At 41.8% G+C, this 23,359-nt stretch overlaps 1 protein-coding gene across 5 annotated transcripts in view; it reads left to right on the forward strand.

Moving 5' to 3' along the window:
* PLEKHH1 (pleckstrin homology, MyTH4 and FERM domain containing H1) overlaps nt 1-22,262 on the forward strand; it is a 47,256-nt gene extending 24,994 nt beyond the window's left edge. For all 5 annotated transcript variants that reach the window (XM_079995527.1, XM_079995529.1, XM_079995530.1 and 2 more), the window contains exons 12-29: nt 152-262; nt 646-732; nt 2,288-2,449; nt 3,333-3,413; nt 3,575-3,754; nt 4,175-4,283; nt 4,840-4,952; nt 5,763-5,936; nt 6,614-6,711; nt 7,303-7,480; nt 7,665-7,820; nt 9,008-9,108; nt 9,668-9,809; nt 12,041-12,183; nt 14,609-14,738; nt 15,971-16,057; nt 16,618-16,764; nt 17,647-22,262. In XM_079995527.1, coding sequence (XP_079851653.1) covers nt 152-262; nt 646-732; nt 2,288-2,449; nt 3,333-3,413; nt 3,575-3,754; nt 4,175-4,283; nt 4,840-4,952; nt 5,763-5,936; nt 6,614-6,711; nt 7,303-7,480; nt 7,665-7,820; nt 9,008-9,108; nt 9,668-9,809; nt 12,041-12,183; nt 14,609-14,738; nt 15,971-16,057; nt 16,618-16,764; nt 17,647-17,841 — 2,394 coding nt within the window. In that variant the 3' untranslated portion in view covers nt 17,842-22,262. The remainder of the gene's footprint in view (nt 1-151; nt 263-645; nt 733-2,287; nt 2,450-3,332; nt 3,414-3,574; nt 3,755-4,174; nt 4,284-4,839; nt 4,953-5,762; nt 5,937-6,613; nt 6,712-7,302; nt 7,481-7,664; nt 7,821-9,007; nt 9,109-9,667; nt 9,810-12,040; nt 12,184-14,608; nt 14,739-15,970; nt 16,058-16,617; nt 16,765-17,646) is intronic.
* Nucleotides 22,263-23,359: the final 1,097 nt, after the last annotated feature.

The following is a 23,359-nucleotide window of genomic DNA, read 5'->3' on the forward strand; positions in this document are numbered from 1 at the left end:
TAGGGAGAGGGATGTGACTGGGGAGGGGTTCTGGGCTTGGAGGAATCCCAAAGGAATCCAGCTAAAGAAGGCAGGAGGGCCTGAGGTTCCCCAGCCCTGGTTTGCACCTTGTCCATTGCACAGGAAAATATATCTGTTTTATTTCATCTAGGAGCCACTGGAGAAATCTGGCTATTTGCTGAAAATGGGCAACCAGGTGAAGGCATGGAAGAGGCGGTGGTTTGTGTTGAGAAATGGACAGATCATGTATTATAAGTCCCCGGTGAGTTAGTAGCAAATCCTCATATTCAATAGTTTTAATAAACTACTCATCCTTTGGCCATCTTTGATATGGTTTTTTTTATCCCCAATATCAGTAACAGAATCGAGATATTATTCCCTCCAAAGAATGCACACAAAAACCACCATCACTCATAATCCCACCTACTAAAACTGGGGCTGTTGATTGATTTATTGATCAGTGCATGCTTTCAGCCCTAATTTTTTAAATATTTATTAGCAACATTATCATGTCCTGGGTGCTTTCTCTGCTGTAAACCAGCCACGTATGCAGAATGTTACCTGGAGGTTGTGCCTCACCTTTTCTTTTCTCCATCCCTTATATTGTATTCCTCATTGTCTCTTGCATTTCCTTCCTCTCTCCAGAGTGATGTCATCTGCAAGCCCCAGGGGCAGGTGGAACTGAATTCTTCTTGCCAGATCATACGGGGTGAAGGATCTCAAACATTCCAAGTGAGCATTGCTTTTGACCTTTGTTTCTTATTTCTGAAGTCTAAAGGGCACTAACAGATTGGCAGGGAGAGAAAATGTTTTAATTGAGACAACTTTCCCTGTCATGACAAACCTGAATTGAAGTTCTTGGTTTTCATATGGTTTTGCCCTGCAGAAAAGATCAGGCAGATTAAGTTCATATACTAGAAGACCTGAAACCTAATACTAAACGTAAACTTAACCTTTAATGTTTGAAGAAAGCTGTAAAAAGGTTTTGACACAGCCCACTTTCCTGTAAAGTCTCCCAAGTATTATTGCACTTCTGTCAATAATGCAGAAACGTCTAAATTACAGCACTTTGATCTGTTCAGATTCATTACACATACTTTTCAAAAAACAATTGAATGCCTTTTATTCCATCATACATAACATATAAGCACAAATAAAAATAGAAGATGCAAAAATATCAGAAATGTCAACAGGGGCCACATATCCATTCTCTTAATCTGTCATCAAAATCGGAAGATGTGAGGATACAGATACATTCTCAAATCACACGAAATTTCGTAACTATCAGCCATATTTGACGAAGGTTAAATCCTGCTTACATCACTTATACTCATGATGGCTATTTTCTACCTCCAGTGTCTGAGGGAGTATGCCACTGAATACTGGTTGTTGAAAATCCCAAGTGGGGAGAGAGCACTGCTACACTTGGGTCCTTCCTATGGGCTTCCTGTAGGTATCTGGTCAGCCACTGTGAGACCAGGATGTTAGACTTTGAGGGACCTTTGGCCTAATCCAGCAGGGATCTTGTTATGTTATTATGTCCCCTTTGTACAAAACTTGCAGTAGTGCTCCTGCAATGTTTGCAGAGCAGTGCTGCCGCTGGAATTTCTTCTGGAATTTCTTCTGCTGCCAGTTCTTCTCTGGATATCACCTAGCCCATGAATAGGCAAACTAAGGCCCAGGGGCCAGATTTGGCCCAATCGCCTTCTAAATCCGGCCCACGGTCGGTTCGGGAATCAGTGTGTTTTTACATGAGTAGAATGTGTCCTTTTATTTTAAATGCACCTCTGGGTTATTTGTGGGGCATAGGAATTTTTTCTCTTTTTTTCCCTTTCAAAATATAGTCCGGCCCTCCACAAGGTCTGAGGGACAGTGGTTTGGCCCCCCACTGAAAGAGTTTGCTGACCCCTGACCTAGCTTGATTATTATATCCTCGAATGGCATTGAAGAGCAACTAAATTTTTAGGTGTGTGTCATAATAAACAACACACTGGCAATTCATCTCACTGAGTGCGTCGCAGTTCTGCTCCCCCCCCCCCTTTGGCAGCTCATCAATGTAAGAAATAGCTGAACAGCTTCCTAGCTTTGTGGGGGGCAGGTAACAAAATGGATGAAGAGTCACAGTGCCTCTATTATGTTTCTAAGGCACTTTTATCTTCCCTTGAAAGGTTCTAGTGATTGTGGCCAGAAAATTAGAAAGCAACTCATTTACTGCAATAACAACATTAATATGGCAAAAGCCTTCATGCTTGGTTGTAGCAACATGTAATATTTCCTTCACCTTTAGCTCATCACTGAAAAACGAACCTATTTCCTGTCAGCTGACTCTCCTAACATTCTGGAAGAATGGATTTGTGTCCTTCAAAACATCCTGAAGGTGCAGGCGACCAGTCCTACGGAAGTCCCTCTCAGTGATGCCAAACCCACTGTGAAAGGCTGGCTCACCAAGGTACTGCATATCTGCACCAGAAATAGTGGCCTTTGCCAACCTGCTGCTCCTTAGGTGCTGTGGACTATAATTTCCATTGATCTAATGGGAGTTGTAGCCCAGAATACGTGGAGGGCACCAGGTTGGCAAAGGCTGAGATGCAACACAACTGTGGGACAGCACAGGTAGATTAATATCCACTACAATAAATACGCAAAAGAATTAAACCCAGCATTGATAGACTGTAATAAACCTACTGTTGCAATACTTAATTGATAGGTTGATTCACATAGACTTTGAACTCGGATTCACCATCTCGTCTCTCAAGTGTGGGCTGAGCAGAAGAGCTTTGGCTGAAGCAGGGTCTGGCCCTTTCAAGAGCTACTTTTTCATTGCTTTGCTGAGTATACTGTAGCAGCCTGAAGGCAGCCAAAATAAAAAGCTCCTCAAAGCAAGGTTCTACTGTCTTAAGCGGACCAGGGCTTCTCCATGTAGCTGGTTGGGGACATTTTGACATGATCCTCTTTCCTACATGATGGTTGGACATCCCCCACCCCTCCGACAAGGTTTGAAGCAGTGTTTTAGTACAGCAGTTTCTACGGGTTGGAATTTAAATCTAGACAGCCAAACCAAGTGGGATAAGTAAGAATATGATCAAACTCAACAGTGTCTTGTACTAAACAAGAATTTAAATTAAATAATCTTTAATAGGAAGCAGAGTATCTTTTCCTTTGTAGATCTTCAGAACTATATTTCAAAACACAACAATCATTATGTTTTTTTATCAAAGAGGGGAGAAAGATAGAAAAGTGTGTGTGTGCAATTCTAAGTTTTCCAGAAAAATGAATGAACCCATGCAAACAAGTTGAAAGAAAATCTTTTTATTCCTGGGCTGTTTCTGCAGGTGAAACATGGACACTCCAAGCTGGTTTGGTGTGCGCTGATTGGAAAAACATTTTACTATTATCGCAGTCAGGAAGACAAGGTATTTTTAATCCGCTTTTATATTCAGCGTTTTTCTCATCGGTCCTAGCCAATAGCTCCTTATACAGCCTGTAACCTCCTGTTTTTATTACTATTTATTGATTTAACGCACACATGTATTTTCTACCATGCAGCTTAACCTGTTTGGCCTTCTTTTCTCAGTGCCCCCTTGGCCATTTGCACCTGCGGGAATCAAAGGTGGAAGAAGTGGATCGTTCCTGTGATTCTGATGAAGATTATGAGGCTAATGGTGGGGGGCTACTTTCTTCACATTGCACCCTGGTTATTCACCCTCCGGAGCAGAGTCCCACCTACCTACTCATTCGTACCAAACAGGAGAAGGTATTTAGGAAAATAATAATTGGCCACATTACAGAATAGATGCATTTTAAATAATAAATTCCGTTATTTAAAATGTACCTATTCTATTACATACTCGTGGGAGGGCTCCAGATTATCAGCAATGGAACATTAAGTACGATATGCTTTGCTGGGAAAATGTGACAGTCATATTTTCCCAGGTACAAATTCTTTGCAATTTTAGTGCTTGCAAAGTATAACTTCCCTCCAGCTGTGAGGGAAGGAGTGCGTCCCTGTTATAGACTGAGAAACAAGCTGCATTTGCTGGAGACTGAAGAAATTAGCCCTGTACATCTATCACTGGTGCCAGATGATACACCCAGATGGTATGCTATATGTTTATAGTTCTTAGGTTGATCTATGAGATTTTCAGCTCAGTCTTCTTTGCCCTTTTATTCCAAGGATACCTGGTTGTACCATCTGACTGTAGCAGCAGGAAGTAGCAGTGCAAAGGCAGGCACTGCGTATGAGCAGCTGATTGGGAAGCTACTAGATGCAGAAGGAGACCCAAGTAAGTAGAAAGGAAAATATTTTTCCCAGAGAGCTTGTTGTGTTGTTGTCATTTGTCAACATGGTGGCTTCCCCTCCTCCTGATCCAAGGTTGTAACAGACAATTTTGAAGCACAGGAATTGGAAATGTTCTGGCAAATAGACATAGGTACCTTTACATGCTCAGCCACATTGCTTGAGAATGCAGGTGAGTGCCTAATATTTAAAAGATATTCTGTAACAAAACTCCCTTCATGTTGAAACCTAGCAAGTCTGGGAGAAGGATTGTAGCCTGACCACCTCCCCAATGTCCTGCATTTCCATTAGTGCAGAGTTTTTAACATGGCAGAAAATTCAAGCACATAGTTCCTCACCTGCATTTTGAAATGGGATGGCCCCAGGAAGGCTGTGCTTTGTGCTATTTTCTAACTGTGCTGAATGGCTCAAAGTCCAAAGATGCTGATGAAGTAGCATGGTGCTGTCAACTTCTGATTCATTCGCCAGAGTTTTAATATTCCTTTGCAATATCCCTTGCCCTGTGCAGCATCTAACTAGCTTTGTCCCTCCCACTGATTCAGATTCTCCCTTGTGGAAACATCCTATGCTGTGTTACAGCAAAGAGGGGCTGCAGGCTTCCCTCACCACTCTGCCTTCAGAAGCACTGCAGACAGAGGCCCTCAAACTCTTCAAGGTATTTACAGAGACAGCTCTCCAAATATACTATTCAAGCATTTTATTTTATTATTGAAGAAAGATGAAAGGGAGAGTCAAGTTTGCACATGTCCCAAAAGCAACTTAAAACTCTTCCCTTTCTCTCTTGCTGCCCCATAATCTTGGAACTGCCTTTTGGAACACCTACGATGCCCATCATCTTGCTTAATTCAAATCCTTCAATACCCTTTTCATGAAGCCTTTGACACAGTCCCCTAGTTCCTACACCCTACAATAATGCAGACTGTAACTTAGCATGTGCAACTGAAACAACCACATGTTGTTTCCCTGTTGTTTCCCTGTTAAGCCCCTGCCTCTGCTTCACTTCCTGTGCCATATACTGAATTGTAAGTTCCTTGGGGCAGGGACATGTCATTTTGTAATCTCTTCTGAGAAACGCAGTGCATGCTGATGGCCCTGTCTAAATACAGTCAAACCTTGGTTTTTGAATGTCTCGGCTGCCGAACATTTCGGAAGCCAAACGCCAAAAACCCAAAAGTGAATGCCTCCATTTTCGAATGCGTTTAACTGGAAGTTAAATGGCTTCCAAGGTGCGTTTTTCATTTTTTCCCATTGCCTTTGCAACCAGCCCTTTGATCCTTGATTTTCAAACATTTTGGAAGTCAAACGGACTTCCAGGACGGATTACGTTCAGAAACCAAGGTTCCATTGTAGTCGTCGTCATCGTTGTCGTAGATGATAAACTTGTTAATTGTTGTGAGGAAAATGTAATAATACTATCGCTTCTATCTCAGTTAATGTACTTCTGTTCTCCACCCCCCTTTATCAGTCTTGCCAGCTGTTTATCAACATTCCTGTGGAAGCTCCATCTATTGATTATCATGTGACCCTGGCTCAGACAGCACTCCAGGTCTGCCTGACTCACAGTGAGCTACAGAATGAAATCTATTGTCAGTTAGTCAAACAGACCAGCAGGGAAGCTCAGAATCACTCCGTCATCCAGGTGAATGTTCCGCTGTTCAAGGTGCCGATTGCCACGTCTGAATTTAAATGACTTATTAACTGAGAACTTCTTAACATGCTTACATTTGCGCTGGAGGCAATTGCGTTTATTTCCACAGAAACCATTTTTCTTTTTTGGTCATGTGTGATAAGTAGTTTGATTCCCTGCAGAAGGGTAACATACAGACAAAGCCTGAGAAATGATAACTGAAAAGGTAAAGTCAGGACATACTGATTCAGCTCCACTGGATATAGAATGGAAGCCTTCACAGTAACACTGAAAAGTGGTTGATCACTGCCTCAGAAAACCTGAATACAGATCTACTCACCTAATGCCTAGCTTAGACCTTATACTGGTCTGATAGTGGCGGAATGAAGTCCTTGTAATAAGGCTTCTTCATGTTAGATGGGAGCTGAAGCATATTTTTAAAGGTAAGGGCACCCAGGCAAGCAACCTCAGCAAATTGCTGCTCCCCGGTAGAGTTTTATCTATTTGCACTAGTATATATCCTTTGCAAAACTGGCTCCCTCCCTCAAAACTATTGCTTCGGTAGCATTTGTGATGTGTGAATCAACCATCCAGGAGAATTGGGTAGATGATATTTTTCTCTTGAGAATACATGGCAGGGACAACAGAAATGGTGGCTTTATTCACAGTAACCCTGTTTTTCTTCACAGTGCTGGCAATTACTAGCTCTTTGCGCTCCTCTCTTCCTGCCTCAGCAACATTTCCTTTGGTATCTCAAGCATCACCTACAGCAGCATGCAGACCCCAGGTGAAGTGCTTGTCTTGTCTGGGTTAAACTGGAGTCAGTTTTTATGAATGGATCTAATAGGACGCGATAAACAACTACCTGACATTCAGAGGGCATCTTAAGGCAGCCCTGTTCAGGGAAGTTTTTAATGTGTGATATTTTAGTGTATTTTTGGTTTCTATGGAAGCCGCCCAGAGTGGCTGGGGAAACCCAGCCAGATGGGCGGGGTACAAATAATAAATTATTATTATTATTATTATTATTATTATTATTATTATTATTCAACTTATTCTCGCTAACAGAAGAAATGTTTAATTTTGAATCCATGGCTGCGGCTATGGGAGAAATAATACCATTTGGGGGTGTTAATGCTGTGAAGCCCTCCATTGCAGGCTCAGGTTGCATATATGTGTAAATAAACCATATATCATAAAAACTCCACAGTCTCTGCTGTGCCTCATTTCCAAAAGGAAACACTGACCCTGGGTGAGCACCTGGAACCCCTGGTGACATGCAACAGCATGATAGTTATAGAAAAAGCAATAATTGCAATAGTGCAACGGGTGTTTCTGAAACATATTTTACTCCCCCCCCCCCGATTCTGTGATTTAGAACTGAAATAGGCAAGTATGCCATCTACTGTCGAAGATCAATGGAGCGCACTTTGAAAGCTAGAGAGCGAGAAGCTAGACCTTCCCGAATGGAGGTCATGTCCATTTTGCTGAGGAATCCCTACCACCACTCACTCCCCTTCAGCATCCCAGTACACTTCATGAATGGGACCTACCAGGTGAGACAAGAGGGCTGGGTGACTTTACACTGAGAAGATTTCAAGGCTGGGTAAAATGACTCCTCCGCCTCAGTACAGAATTTGCCGTGGGTTATGCTTGCCGATGGATCTGTACAGTGTCCATGTGCTCACCCATCAGCAATGATTTTGTCTTCATGATTGTTTCTCAACTGTTTCATTTCAGGTGGTCGGTTTTGATGGCTCCTCAACCGTGGATGAGTTCTTGCAGCGGCTGAACCAGGAGACAGGAATGAGGCTGTCGTCCAACTCGGGGTTTTACCTATTTACAGACGATCCTTCTGGTAGGGATCTAGAACACTGCCTACAAGGCCCTATGAAGGTGATTACGCATGATTACTCATTATTAATATTAATATTATTAATTAAATTTCTATACCGCCCTTGATCTGAGGATCGCAGGGCGGTTTACAATATAAAAACACAAAAACACATAGTACAGTAACAAACAAAAGCAATAACCCTGCCACACACAGTTTAAAAGTCAATAGATTGTTTAATTAGCCAAAGGCGTGGGAGAAGATGAACATTTTTGCCTGGCACGCTAGGTGAGCCTCCCTGGGGAAAGCATTCCACAAGCGGGGAGCCACTGCAGAGAAGGCCTGTTCTTGTCTTGCCACCCTCTGGACATCTTGTGGAGGAGGCACATGAACAAGGGCCTCAGATGATGAGAACACAAAATACATACCCCCCAAAAAACCCAATACAGTGGTGCCTCGCAAGACGAAAAGAATCCGTTCCGTGAGGCTCTGCGTCTAGCGGTTTTTTCGTCTTGCGAAGCAAGCCCATTGACAGCTTAGCGGATTAGCGCTATTAGCAGTTTAGCGGCTTTTAGCGGCTTAGCGGCTTAGCGGATCAGCTGATAAGCGGCTTAGCGGCTTAGAAAAGGGGGGGGGGACCCCGCAGGAACTCGCAAGACATTTTCATCTTGCGAAGCAAGCCCATAGGAAATTCGTTTTGCGAAGCACCTCCAAAACGGAAAACTCTTTCGTCTAGCGAGTTTTCCGTCTTGCGAGGCATTCGTCTTGTGGGGCACCACTGTATAATCCAATAACCGCCCCTCCCACAAACACATTAACTGAGTAAATAAATACATTATCATGTATTTAGTTTAGTATTGAGTAAGGATTATTATTTAACTAGACTAATGATATGGAATTATTTTTGATGAAAAGAAAGGTGAATATTTTGTTTTATATATACAGCATACACATCTGTAAATATTTAATTGAAAATATGTTGACACTGACTCACTTGTTTATTTATTTGTTTTGTTGTCCAAAGAAATAGTTAAAAGTTTTCCATGGCTTCTAAATAGTCTCTGTTCAAATATTATCACAGTGGGTATGCTTATTTCTAAATCCTTTGCAAAGTTTCAATATTTTATAAGGATTCATGTCTCACGGAAATGAGCCCAGGTTCGCAGTACTGTCCTATGACCTGTGCTGTTTTTATGCATGTCTAGCATGAAGTTTCTGTCTTCAGCCTCATTCAGTCTCTCTTTTAAAGATCTGTGATGTCATTTCAAAGTGGGAGCAAGCTCTGAAAGAGTTGAATCCTGGAAAATACGAAGGTGGCACGAGAATAGTGAAACTAACGTATAAAAACAGGTACTGCCCACTGCTGGCTTGGATTGGTATTGCATCCCTATGTCTTGTGGAGCTTAAGGTTTGATCCAGCTTTATATTTACTTCTGTTATTTAACTAGAACTGAAATTAATGGGAGGGGGAAGTATTGAGGAAATTCTCCTAACTGGAATTTGGATGCAGAAGTTCCAATTCAGGCTGCTTAAGTGGGACTTATCAACTGACATTGGCTGGATTGGCTCTGCTGGTGCATTTGCTCCACCCTTTCCCTTCTCCTTTCTGGTAAGCAACAGTGACCCATCGCTTCTGTTAAGTGTGCTTCCTTATAGCAATAAAACAGAGAAGCCCCTGCCAAAAAAATTCCCCTCCACATATTCCCTTGAAATTAACTGGAGATGTGCAGGTCTGTGGAGGAAAACTTCCCTGGGGGTTGCGCCCTGAGTAATCTCCCCGATATGACATTAGCTTTAAAACTGTAAGTAAAGACTCATTGTACTTAGACTGAGCAAGGTCTAGAAGATGCTGTGCTAAGGTGTGGCTGGCATGTTTCTTTTTCCTCTTTGGCATTTTTCGCCCATTTAGGTTATATTTCCGAAGCCAAGCAAAAGGTGAGACGGACCGAGAACGATTGCTGCTGGCTTTCCAGATTAGTGGGGAAATATCCAGTGGGAGATTCCCTGTCAATAAGGAGCTGGCTCTGGAAATGGCAGCTTTGATGGCTCAGGTGAGTGGCCAAACCCTCATGCTTGTGGGTGTCAAGGAGCAATAAGGTCACTGGTGGTTCCAAGGCAGAAAAAAACCACATGCCCTCCCTCAAGCTATAAGAGGAACCACAGATACTGCTTGAATATTTTTATGTGACCGCTATAAAGTTCTCTATCTCTGCGTAGCATGTTGGAGTAGGTAGTGTTTCTAAGGCTACGGTTTGGTTCAAATGCACATGAAGACACTGTCTTGCTGAAGCTAAGCAGGTCTGGATCTGGTCAGTGTCCTGGACTTGGAACTCATAAATGTTCACAACTGGAGGTTTAAAAGTTGTTGTTTCCATAAGCATAAGGAAGATTTATTCATAGGCATCACAACCAAATCTTACAGTTGGTTTCACTGTGGAGGAAGTGGTTAAGGTAAAGGTAAAGGGACCCCTGACCATTAGGTCCAGTCGTGGCCAACTCTGGGGTTGCGGCGCTCATCTCGCTTTACTGGCCGAGGGAGCCGGCGTACAGCTTCTGGGTCATGTGGCCAGCATGACTAAGCTGCTTCTGGCGAACCAGAGCAGCGCATGGAAACGCCGTGATCTACTTGCACTTTGATATGCTTTGAACTGCTAGGTTGGCAGGAGCAGGGACCGAACAATGGGAGCTCACCCCGTCACGGGGATTCGAACCGCCGACCTTCTGATCGGCAAACCCTAGCTCAGTGGTTTAACCCACATTATTATTATTATTATTATTATTATTATTATTATTATCATTATCATCATTATTATTATTATTGATTTTAAATTTCAAGTAGCAAAAAAAATACCCATACAAAGAAAGCAGGACTTAGCAGTTGTACAGAAAAGAAAGAAAAATAGCCATAAAGCTCCATGAGTTGATGGAGGGTGTAAACCATGTTCGATTCTCTTAACAAAGTCAATAAAAGGCTACCCTGTCATACAGAAAGTGTGAGTCTTCCCCCACAACGCTGATCAATATTCTTACTGTGAAAATGGAGTTTGTCCTTATGCACAGTGTCCCATACTTGCAAAATCCAGGCTTCAAAAAAGATTTGCATTTAGAGCTTTCTGATTTTTGACAATCACTTATCTAGCTGCAGTTGATAAATGGAGGATAAGGTCTTTATTGGTTATGTTCCTAATCTGAGGAGTAAAGATAGTAGGGCTAATTTTGGGTGTCACGATTGTCCCATCATTTGATTATTTGAAAAACAATTGTGGAAACATCTGAGATTGGGTGCGTTTTAAAATCTCTCCTCTCAGCAGCGTCAGTGCTTTACCCCAGTCCTCGGGCAGTTCTTTTATTTAGGGCAGCTAAAGCTGCCATGTCAAATGGAGCTTCTGGTCTCTCTGGGTTGTTATTTTCACTGCATTGAGCGCTGGTAGCCACATTGGAATCGGCTGTTGCTTGGGCTTGTGATTCTCTGATGATCTGAGACGGCGGTGAAAACCAGTTGTCCAGAGTGCTGCTTTGTGATTCCCCAATTCTGCAGCTCATAGCCTGCTTGGGGGTGTTAAAAATTTGAGCAAGACTTCATTTTGGATCAAAACGCCATCTTGCCTCGGTGATGCCACCACTCCTCCAAGGTTTAAAAGTTTTCTTGATGAAGTCAGTACAGTGTAGGTTACAAGCTGGTAAAGCACAGCAGGGTACAATACAGGCACCGACAAACAGCACACATGAGACCACTGACACGTGCGCCATTTTCAGCGTTGCAAGGAGGCAGGGGTGAAATGGGGTGGGGCAGACTTCCGTGCATCCCGTTGACGCATGTTGCAGCCAGGAAAACAATCCCCACACAAGTGGGGAGTTGCCTCTAGTACAATACATGACTAGGCTTAGCTAAGATGTTGATCCAACACTTGTCACAAACTGAGTTTTTGAGGGAGTAGGAACAGAAAACCAGGGAGGGAGAATGGAATGAATTTTCCCAGAAGAAAGCATGACAGGGCAATGGAATCCTGAAAAGGAGCAGATCCCAGTTGTTGGTCTGAATTCTAGTCTGCTGTTTAGAACTTCTACGTTACCTTCTTTATTTGTTATGCCTCTGATAGTTACTTGCCTTCCACATTCACACAAACACACACACACACACACACAGAGAGAGAGAGACAGAGACAGAGAGAGAGAGAGAGAGAGAGAGAGAGAGAGAGAGAGAGAGAGAGAGAGAAGCACTCACACACTAATCGCTTGCACAAAACAATTGTTTGTTTTGATGTATTCCGCCCCCCCTTAGGTGGAATATGGAGACTTAGATCGGCCAGTACCATCAAGTCCTGGAAGGTCATCCCACTCCAAAATGCAACATCTTCTCCAGCAGGTCCTGGACAAATTCTATCCCAAGCGCTACAAGCAAAGCATTACTGCAGAGCAGCTAAGGTAAAAAGACTAAGCATGCCTGCCTGCTTTTTGCCATATGGAGTTTTGAGCTAAAAATAAAATATTATCTAATGCTCATCTTGCATTGTTATATGCTGTTTTTCTTTTTAGTCTTTTATTTTGAACTTTATTTAAAAAATAAAATTCTATATTTAAAAACAAGACGCAAATACAAGGGTTGAGTTTAGCTAATTGTCATTGATCTGGAACGCGAGTGGCACTGTGGTCTAAACCACAGAGCCTAGGGCTTGCTGATCAGAAGGTCGGCAGTTCGAATCCCCGCAGTTCGAAAGCACGTCCAAGTGCAAGTAGATACATAGGTACCGCTCCAGCAGGAAGGTAAACGGTGTTTCCGTACGCTGCTCTGGTTCGCCAGAAGCGGCTCAGTCATGCTGGCCACATGACCCAGAAGCTGTCTGCGGACAAGCGCCAGCTCCCTCGGTCAGTAAAGCGAGATGAACGCCACAACCCCAGAGTCATCTGCGACTGGACTTAACTGTCAGGGGTCCTTTACCTTTAATTGTCATTGAATGCACACACACCTATCACTAAGAAATTCTGATTAGTAAGGCAAAGCACACACTTGCATCCTATAAAGGAAGAAAGACTCACAGCTTCAAATAATACCAACTTGACTCTCTCAAACTGAGGGTGAGGATTTTTTTAATATCCCGCCAATCTCGCTGAGTTTCCGCAGCCACTCTGGGCAGCTTCCAGTGCATATAAAAACATAATAAAACATCAAACTTTAAAAACTTTTTGATACAGGGCTGCCTTCAGATGTCTTCTAAAAGTTGTGTAGTTCTTTATCTCCTTGACACCTGATGGGAGGGCATTCCACAGGGAGGGTGCCACTGCTGAGAAGGCCCTCTGTCTGGTTCCCTGTAGCTTCACTTCTCTCAGTGAGGGAACTGCCAGAAGGCCCTCGGAGCTGGACCTCAGTGTCTGGGCTGAATGATGGGTTGGAGACGCTCCTTCAGGTATACAGGGCCGAGGCCATTTAGGGCTTTAAAGGTCAGCACCAACACTTTGAATTGCACTCAGAAACCTACTGGAAGCCAGTGACGATCCTTTAGGACCGGTGTTATATGGTCCTGGCAGCCACTCCCAGTCACCAGTCTTGCTGCCTCATTGTGTATTAGTTGTAGTTTCCATGTCACCTTCAAAGGTAGCTCCACATAGAGAGCATTGCATTAGTCCAAGCGGAAAATAACCAGGGCATGCACCACTCTGGCGAGACAGTCTGCAGGCAGGTAGGGTCTCAGCCTGTGTACCAGATGGAGCTAGTAGACAGCTGCCCTGGACACAGAATTGACCTCCATGGACTGCTGTGAGTCCAAAATGACTCCCACCTTCGGGGGCACACTTTCCCCATTCAAGATCAGGTAGTCTCCCACCCCCACCCCTCCCCCTGCGGCAATACTTCTTTCTTGTCAGGATTCAACCTCAATCTGTTAGCCGCCATCCATCCTCCAATGCGTCCAGACACTCACACAGGACATTCACAGCCTTCACTGGTTCTGATTTAAACGAGAGGTAGATTCAAGGTTATGTTCCTTTTGTTAAACCTCTTATAAACAGTGTTTTCTTTTCTGGGGATACTCAAGGGTACGCAATATCGGCACCTTTTTTCTCCTAGAAGAAAAGCACTGCTTTTAAAATTTGACACCTCTTTCTGGGTAGAAAAAAGCAGGCTCTTCGTTAGAGTCTGCCCTTTGTTAAGGGTGCTTCCAGATGATCAGTTCAGTGATCATTCATCCTAATTTGTTTGCTGAGAGATTGGATAACCTCGGCTATTTGATGGGCGTTTACTCTGAATTGTTTGCAGGGAAGGGTGGCTAGGCAATGTTGCATCAAAGCATGTCTCTCCCACACTTCCTAGTGCATCTCCCCCTCACTTTTCCTACCTCAAAAAATAAAATTAAAAATCTGATCTTTCTGGGAAGTGAGCTTGTTGTGCAAGATCTCCAAATCAGCTTTCATTGTATTTGCTGCTATGTGACTGAATCCCACCTACAAACAGTGACTGTGTGGAAGTGCCCCTGGTCAGCAGCACAGCATTCTGAAGTGGGAACAGCTGCTGTCTGCAGAAGCAGATTAAGTGGAGCCTTGGGGCTCCTACACCCTTGTTGATTTGCAAACTTTGCATCCAAGCATAATGTCAGACTCATTTTGCAAACTTCCAGAATCAGGTGTCAACTTGTGAAATCTTGCAATGGCTGAAATGTAAACAAAAGTCTGGTGGCTTGCGCGTGAAAAGTGCTATGTTCTGCACTCTTTTGCTATACTGTTGTGACTCCACCATCTGATGTTTTGAAAAGCATTACGGTACTTTGAGGCCTTTGGGTGACAGATACTATATTAATGTATCTATTTTTATAAGCCCGTCGCTGAAAAAGATGACAGCTTGATCTTATTTCTATAGGCGGCTGGCTGACCGACTGGCTACAAAGTGGATGGTGCTGCAGGGATGCTCCCCGCAAGAATGCATTCGGATCCATTTGACTGTGGCTCGGAAATGGCCTCTTTTTGGAGCCAAACTGTTTCCTGCTAAGGTAATGCTGTGTTTCTATGGACAAACACATTTTATCAAACTATATTCCACAGAATATAATTTTGGGATAACATACTGGATTTTGTTTCATAGCTGGAGAAGACACTGGGTTTATTTATTTATTTTAAATAGGGATACGGTATAGATAAGGGACATTGTTTTCAAGCTACAGATAGGTAGCCGTGTTGGTCTGCCATAGTCAAAACAAAATAAAAAAATTAGTCTTCCTACCACTAGGGGTTGCTAGCCATCATCACATAGCCTTTGGAAATTGCAATGAAAACTAGCTTTAGCAGACAAACGGGATAAATGATCCAAATCTTACTTGTCAAGAGTTTTACCTCTCTGAAACTTTCACACTTACATAATAAATGTAGTAAGATTTACTACCACTGACCTTTGCCTTATTAATAACAACTTAAGCAAATGGAGGGTGCCATTAATCATTCTGTCAGCACAAACATTTCTGCTTCCTGATCTCCCCTCTCCTCCCCACGCCCTCTGTTCTGGGGGTTCTCATGACCCTCCAGAGTAGATCTGGTGGACACAGAGGGCAAGGAAGCATCACTGCGCTAGCAGGAGTCCTTCTGCTCACTTCCGCTAGCTCATGGGGTTACTTCCATGTACTGTATCTAAGGCAAGCCTGTGAAAATCCTTATTGAGCTGAAATGGAAACTTAAGAAGTTTTCCAGACAATATGACAGACTATTTTCTTCTCGCCTTGGTCTGAAATTCTGGAGAGCTGCTGCCTTTCAGTGTACAAAATACTGATAGACCAGTGGTCTGTCCTGATATAAGACTCCTGTTTTTCCCTCATAATATTCCTGCAGCAGCTTGAAATTATTACAACACTACTGTATTTCATTACCATTCAGGGATGGACCGGGAGATTTATTTGTATGGAGATACTGAAAAAAAACCCCAAATCAGGGCAACAACATGCATTCCATTCACTTTCCGCAGTCAGTGTAACTTCCCTTGAATTAGCAAAACGCTAGTTTACCATCAGTAATAAATCTAAGCCTCTCTTGTCCTAATGATTCTTAAAATACTGAAACCAGCATGCATCTTCTTAAAAACAGTAATACACACTGTGATACAGGCTTTCAACAGATATGATATAGTTAATAATGTGCACAAGATAATATGAACCCACAGACTTATCATTTGTTATTATCCCTCCATGGTAGCATGACATTATAACAGTATTACTGTGTCTTATTATTTCCCCAGCCTGTCCTACCTTCTCCCTTGGAAGACTCTCCACTTTGGATAGCTGTGAATGAAGATGGAATCAGTATACTGGAATATAATACTTTGGTATGTTGAGAAACAGTGGCAGAGGAATTTCAGCTCTTTTCTCCAGAACCACATTTCAATAATTATGCAGGACAGAAACTGGGCATACATTCTGTCATTGACTCTGATTACAGAATAGGACAAAACAATTTATTTGGCTGAATCAGGTGTATTTATTAAATCAGGGAAAATAAACTGTTTCTTTAGGAAAGATAGTGGCAAATAAAACCAGAGGCAATAAGAGAGAAATCAGATGATTTCAAGAAAAATCCACTTTCAATTTATGAACTTCCAGTTCATTAAAGTCACACTACTAACTGCTGTTTCAACATGGCATGCACTTAAAAAAACCAAAACTGGATTATATACATTTTATGATTTAACCATTCGTGTGGCATTCTGTTATGCTTTACTGTCATTATTATTTCATTTTAGAAATTCAGACTGAGAGACTTGTTCAAACCTATTCATGAACGAGGCTTAGACAATTCCTAAAACTGTTTAGAGGAGGGTGTAGAAGACCAATGCTCTTATGTAGCAGTTTATTGTCCCTAATCATCTTATCCTCTGCTTACATGAAGCACTTAAAGCTGGCTTACTCGTACTCTTCTGTACTGACCTTTGGAGGCTGTCATGATGACTTTATGGTTGTGGTCAGTCAAGTGAAGGACAGGTGCTCTGGCAAAACCACTCCTGAAAAACTACTTTTTACAATGGCAGCTGTAAAGGTGAGTACAAAGCGAAGTGTGGGGAAATTCTTTTTTTTATTGAACATACATTGAACATAAACCCCCAGAAGGCAGCTGATGTTCCTTTCTCTGGATAGGGCCAGAAGAAAAAGGCATACATGTGTGTGCGCTTGGTGCATCAAGCACGCAGGGGTAGCTCTGAAGTGTTGGTCCTTCCAAGTTTCTTCCAAGCCTGAACAAGTTCCATGTGGTGAAGAAAGACCTTTTTAATTTGGAAATGTATATTTAGGAAGTTACTTATTTATATATTATATTACTATTATTTTCTTCCTAGTGCATAAATTGCTTTCCCTGAGCTCTTGTGTGCAGTTTGACATCTAAATTACATTATTAAATGCATAATTAACACTGCAGTATCTTTATCCTGGGTTTTAAGCCATGTAAAATCTCAGATGTGTGGCCTGAGACTAGTCTACTCAGTCTGGGAATTAAGTCAGAAACCTGAGATTTGCTTTTTTGCATTTTCTTCTACAGAAAGGTGTGACTCACCAAAGCATACATCCTTTCTAACTGGCCTACAGTTATAATAAGCACCTATTCTCTGTGGGAAATAAATGTTTAAATTTTAGCTCATACATGCATCATGTATGCACAGTGAGTTGAACAAAGAACACTGGCCAATGCATGACATCTCTGGTTAAGGGATTTTAGGTAGCTGAGTTTGAAAAGATCTTTGCCCAAGGCTGTGAAGTGCAGCTGCCAATCACATGACAAAACTGAGCTTGATGGACCTGTTTATATAATAGTTCTATGTCCCATTTTATAGCATGGGGTGATTGTATCGAAAGGTCAGCTTACTAGTTGGTCCAAGAAAATCAATTTTATTGGAATACTTTTTTTTTCCTTTCACCTTCCAAACAGATTGCTGAAGTGACTCTCCTTATGGCCAGCTATATTAACTACAGTTCATCGACGCCACACCTGTCTCCTACACCTCCTCCTCAGAGTGTCAGCTCACCATGGAGAACGTCATCTACTAAGAAGCTTATGGAACTTGAAAGCAGGTCTTTCTTTCCTTCTCTGCCCCGGACCACTAAGGGGCCTACACTGCTGTAAGCCCTGTTTCAAGTGCCTTTCGGAGTTGTCTTGCCACACTGTGAATTGAAGACTGCTGTGATTTCATTGCTTATGTGCCCTGCTAATCAGGCAGACTCCAGGTCTACCTCCTTGGTGAAGTGCAACTTTCCTAGAGGCTTGTTTAGAGCTATACATCTTTTTTCCCTTTAAGAACTAGAGCTGGGGGTAGGGTTACTTATTTTGAATAGAAAGGGTATCTTTCACACTTTGTCCCTGCTAGAGTTCTCACGTAGCACGGCATTGCCTCCAACCACTTTTAAACCACACCCTTGGTTTCATCTTTTTGGGTAGCTTCGCTGATTCCACGCACACTCAACTGTATCAAAGCTTTTTCTTTTGCAACCAGTATTTCTCTCAGACCTCACTCCCGATTGCAAGAGTTTTGACAGCATTCATCTTCTTACTAAACATGTGTTATGATTAGAAACTAATCATCAGTTTCTCAGCTATTGATTTCTTCCTGAATATGCATTCATCAGCTATTGACCTGCAAACTTCCCAGAACACAAAGCTTGGTTTGGGGTCTTCACCTGATTGCCAACTTACACTCTCTTGCCTTTCCCACTCTCCCCTGCAAAAATAGCACTATTTATGGAAGATCCTATTTCCCCCCCCCAAAAAAACCTTTTGTTTCCCTACCTCATCTTCTGAAGTGTGCTGGGTAAATAAATATGTACCATATTCCTTAAGACATTATTTCAAGTGCAAACATCCTGAGATGATAGACTGACAACAATGGCATTGCCGAACACACTGGATCAGAGAATTCACATAATATGTAGGCAACTAGAATAATATATTGTTGCCTTGGAAAAGCGCCTGAGGAGGGGAAATATGTGCTTTTCCCCAACTGCAAGGACTTTTGTTCTGCATAAATGGGGGTGAGGAGAGACACCTGACTTGGGAGAACTATTGCTTGTAAAGAAAGGGCTTAGAGGAGGAAATAGCTATGTTGAAGGTTGGAGTCAATTACTTTTGTACCTATTTTTCACAAACATACTATATAGTACTCTAAAGATGTGAGGAACTGGCTGGGAGGACTTGATATAGATTAACATAGGGATACCCAGGACCAAAAAGCAATACTGTCTGGATCCCAATAGTCCTACCAACTTTTGTGCAAGGTATGATAAACATTTTGTCCATACATTCCCTCATGGGGAAAACAGATTTTTTTCAAAAGTTGTGAGATACAGGGGTGTTCCACACTTCTGATGTTTACACCTATTGGGGTCTTGTACAATAATGCCTCAGTTATACACAAATGTGTATTAAATCTACAAATGTGGAATCCTTGCTGTTAGATGGTGCTGACCTTATCATTGACCCGGAGTGCCTGCAAGGCTGTTGAGATGGTCTGGACCACAGTCTGGAGTGACCTAAAGAATACAGAGGTTGCCCATTCCTGCTTTAATGGATTAGCTAAATATGGGAAATGGTTTCATGCTGAAGTGTCAGACAGTAAGTAAAAAAGAGAAAGTGTGTGAACAAGTGCCATGTTGCAAAGGGGGAAACACAAAATATAAGAAGGCTAGGTATCTTAACTGGGCAGTTGGAGTATGTCCAGGGTAAATCTAAAAGTTTCCAAGGGTACCAGTATAAACATAAGTCAACATTGTGGTATTGGGGCAGAAATGGCCACTGCCATTTGAAGATGCCCACACTAGTGGCAGCCAATAATGTGGAGCAGTGGGGAAATTCACCATGTGGTGATTCACATGATGAATAATATTACACATTACAGGAAAGAATTTAATATGGGGATAATATTACACATTACAGGAGAGAATTTAATATGGGGATCCCCATTTGCAGGTACAGCTGCAGTTCCATTTCCCCTATAATATATAATTGAATTCTTAGCAAAAGACTTGTGAAGTAGAAGTATCAACATTTTTTGGCACTGGAAAGAACTTGGGTGGAATGCTGTGTTCAACAGTCAATGCAGATCATGCTGACATATCGGAAACAAGAGTTACATGGATGATCACAGGGTCTGGGAAACAAATCCTGTAGAGGGAGGCTGAAGGAACTGGGCATGTTTAACCAAAACAAAAGAAGGGTAAGGCTGCAATAAGGTGCATACTTAATTGGGAGTAAGCTCCATTAAACTGTGAGACTTACTTGCAAGTAAGCATGCATAGGATCAGGATGCAGGAGAAGTATATCTAGAGTTTTAAAATTATTTAAAGGATATCAAAAAATATGTGTGAAATCAATTGAGCATCCTGTGCCTCAAGGATAGGAAATGATACCATGGGTCTGGGCTATAGGAAGATGGTCTCGGATTAAATATTTGGAAACAGATTATAAGAGTACTAATGGTAAGATCAGTTCAGCAATAGAAAAAGTTGCCTGGACAATTTGCGGAATGACTTCTTCGTACAGTATATGCAGGGGATACTTAAGGAATGGCTGTTTAGTATTCGAAGTTTCCTTTGATCATCCAGAGGATTTCCTCGTAGCTGAACAATTGCACACATAGTATCTAGACTTTCTGAATATGGGGGGAAAGAAACTACTTTGACTAAAACATTTTCATGGTTGATGAGTTTTCATACATGGTACAGCATTAGGGTGGAATAATTTAACATGTTTACTTTTGAACTATAGTAAAATGCAGGTAGTGTGCTTTTGGGGGAACTGGCAAAAACATGAATGATTGCAAGAAAATATCCCTCATATATTCTACTAGATAGATACTGTACCATAGCATTACACAAGGACAATCCCTTGGCTCTTGCCATAGAGGTGCATTTTATGATGCATAATCTCAGGTGTATGCTTTGAAATGTTGGAACCACTATATTGTATTTATTTTTGGATGTGTTCACTACTGACATTTGTACTAGGACCACTTTGAAATGGGAAGGCATCTGATGTTGTTTTGCCTCCCATCTTATGGCTTTGTTTAACACAAAAAAACCTTATTTTTTTAGCAATACTTATCTTTGGAACTCCTGCTTCCTTCAAAGGGGAGTGGTTAGCAAACAAATACATTTCTAAATGGTGTCCATCTTGCCTTTAAAAATAAGTGATCTTCCAATAATCACTTGTGACAAAGCTGATAAATTGATTATAGGTATTGCTGTTCAGATTATTTTTCCTGTAAAAATGTATACCTATAATGTGATTTGTACTGCATTCTTGAATAATCTACATTTCTATTACCAAAATAAAGATCTGCAGATCATTGTTATTTTATTTGATCTGTATGGCCATTCTCCAGCATCCATGGACAAGCCATATGGCACTTGTTGAGTGTAGCAAAACCTTACAAAGGAAACACTTCTGTCCCAAAAGAACAAGAGCCCCACCCATGCAGATCCCCTTGCTGGATTATCTGCACATAAAGCTCAAATAACCTGTGCATCTGAATCTGCAACCTCAGCAAAGTGCACATCTGGAAGCAAAGCAGCAGCCTAAAACCATACATCAGGTTCCATCTGCATGGCCTGTCAGCTGGCAGGAAGGTGTGGGCACATCCTGTTAACCATGCATATATTTGGACAGGATCCTTTTAAGGTTCCTGCTAAAAACAGGTGAGGGCTGGTGAAATTGTTACAATTTTTTTTAAATCACTTTTTGCTCCCAATAATCCTTTTCACGTTTGTTGTTCCCCCAGATTGCTGTTACAGCTGTTGGTTGTCTGTCCTCAACTGTATTTTAGCTGGTTTTTTATATATTTGTGGAAAGAGCTGTGGCCATCTGAGGATGTGAATTTTACCTACTGTACTTGAAACTTACTGTGAGAGCAAAGAACAGAAGTAGTCTATCACACTTGGGACACTGTTTACTTCCAAACTATGTGGCAAAGGTTGGAATGTATGTTCCATCTATTTCAACAGAACTTACTTGCTTCAAAGTAATGTGTTTAGCGTTAGAGGGTTGAGAACACTGTACAATCAAATCCAAACTGTCCACTGAAAATATACTTATCTTCGGCTTGTTTCCATGGATAGTGTTAGGCATGCTCCAATACTCTCGTTAATGCTGCTGATTTTCATTTTACAGTAACAGCCTTACTCCCATGTTAGATGAGAGGCTGGAGCTGAAATATAGCAGCTTACTAGTTGATCCCAGTGAGACCTGAATCCAGCTCTCTCCTCTGATGCAGAGACTATGATGCTACTATATATTTATAGTTTATTGGCATTCAGAAAACTTGTCTATTGAAACCATGACAGATTTGTAGGATTCCCTTCTAGCAAAGATTATAAAATTCAGTTGTGAACAGCCCTGTGCCCCTAGCTGGAAATTTGCTATAGCACAACAGTGAAAAAGAAGACTTTGTTTTCACAACTACTGTTTTGTACATAAAAAACTATGATGTACTGTAATGCAATGATGGTAAAGCTAATAAACTTATGATTATCAATAAAGCAGGAGATTTTTCTTTCTTTCATTGTTTTATTTGTTACCTAGCTTTTGGGATGGTGTAAGCAGATGCAGCAAACATTCTATGCCAAACACAGGGACCTATTTCCTCTCAGTTGAACACAAAAGATCCTACTGAAATAAAGGGGGTTTCTGCTGGTAGAGCAGCTTTAACAGTTGCAGCTGGATATCAAACCAGTTCCTTCCACATTTTAACAAGAGAGCTGTAGTCTAGAACACATTCCTTCAGTAAGAATGTACTTGTGTCTTCCTTGCCTAGAAATCAACAGGGGAAACTGAACATGAGTTCCATCAGCAGCCTCTTCATGTGATGGCACTTCTTTGAAATCTGGCAAGCATTTGTGGAACTATTCAAATAGCTCTCTTGACCCCATGCAGTCTGCGCACCAAATTTGTTCCATGAAATTGTGATGAGAGGGGTTCTCTTGGTGGCTATTCCACAAAGGTGCAACTCCCTTGATTTGAAGACTTGCCAAAGCCCATGCCTGAATATTATGTGGCATTTGCGGGGGGGGGGGGGGAATCTTATTTAGCCTGGGCAAAGTTGATTTGGGATAGTTTTAACTCAGGATAGTATTCTTATACAGTGGGTCTCTTAATTATCAGTGTTGTTTCCTGCCCAAAGCACATGCAGTAGGACAAACTAATAAGGGAATGGCATTTACTATTTGACAAATTTCCAACCAACAATTCAGGCAGCTAAACTTAGGGATTGTGGGAGATCAGCATGACTTCTGACACTTTCCTTGGGAGGAAGCAGTTCTGCACCCTTTCCATGTCCTATGACCAAGTGCTTTGAAATTTCCCTGAATTTCAAAAGCAGTTGTCTGGCTGGATGATGAGAAGTCTGTTTTTCTTTGACGTTAGATGTGAGGTTCTCTAGACTCTGGCCAGATCTTCCATGTGTACTGGAAAATGTCCTTACAACATATGAACTTGGTAAACACAGGTTATCTTGTTACAACACAGAACACAGCAAAATGCTTCTAAAACAACTAGTGAAAGGATTTGTTTAGCAGACATTTGTATCAATTGCTAATGACAAACCTAAGTGCATAAGTAAGAATATCATACAGACACTGAAGATCTCACAATTGAT

Source organism: Podarcis cretensis, assembly GCF_951804945.1.
Source record: "Podarcis cretensis genome assembly, chromosome: 1".
NCBI classification, from domain to species: Eukaryota; Metazoa; Chordata; class Lepidosauria; order Squamata; family Lacertidae; genus Podarcis; species Podarcis cretensis.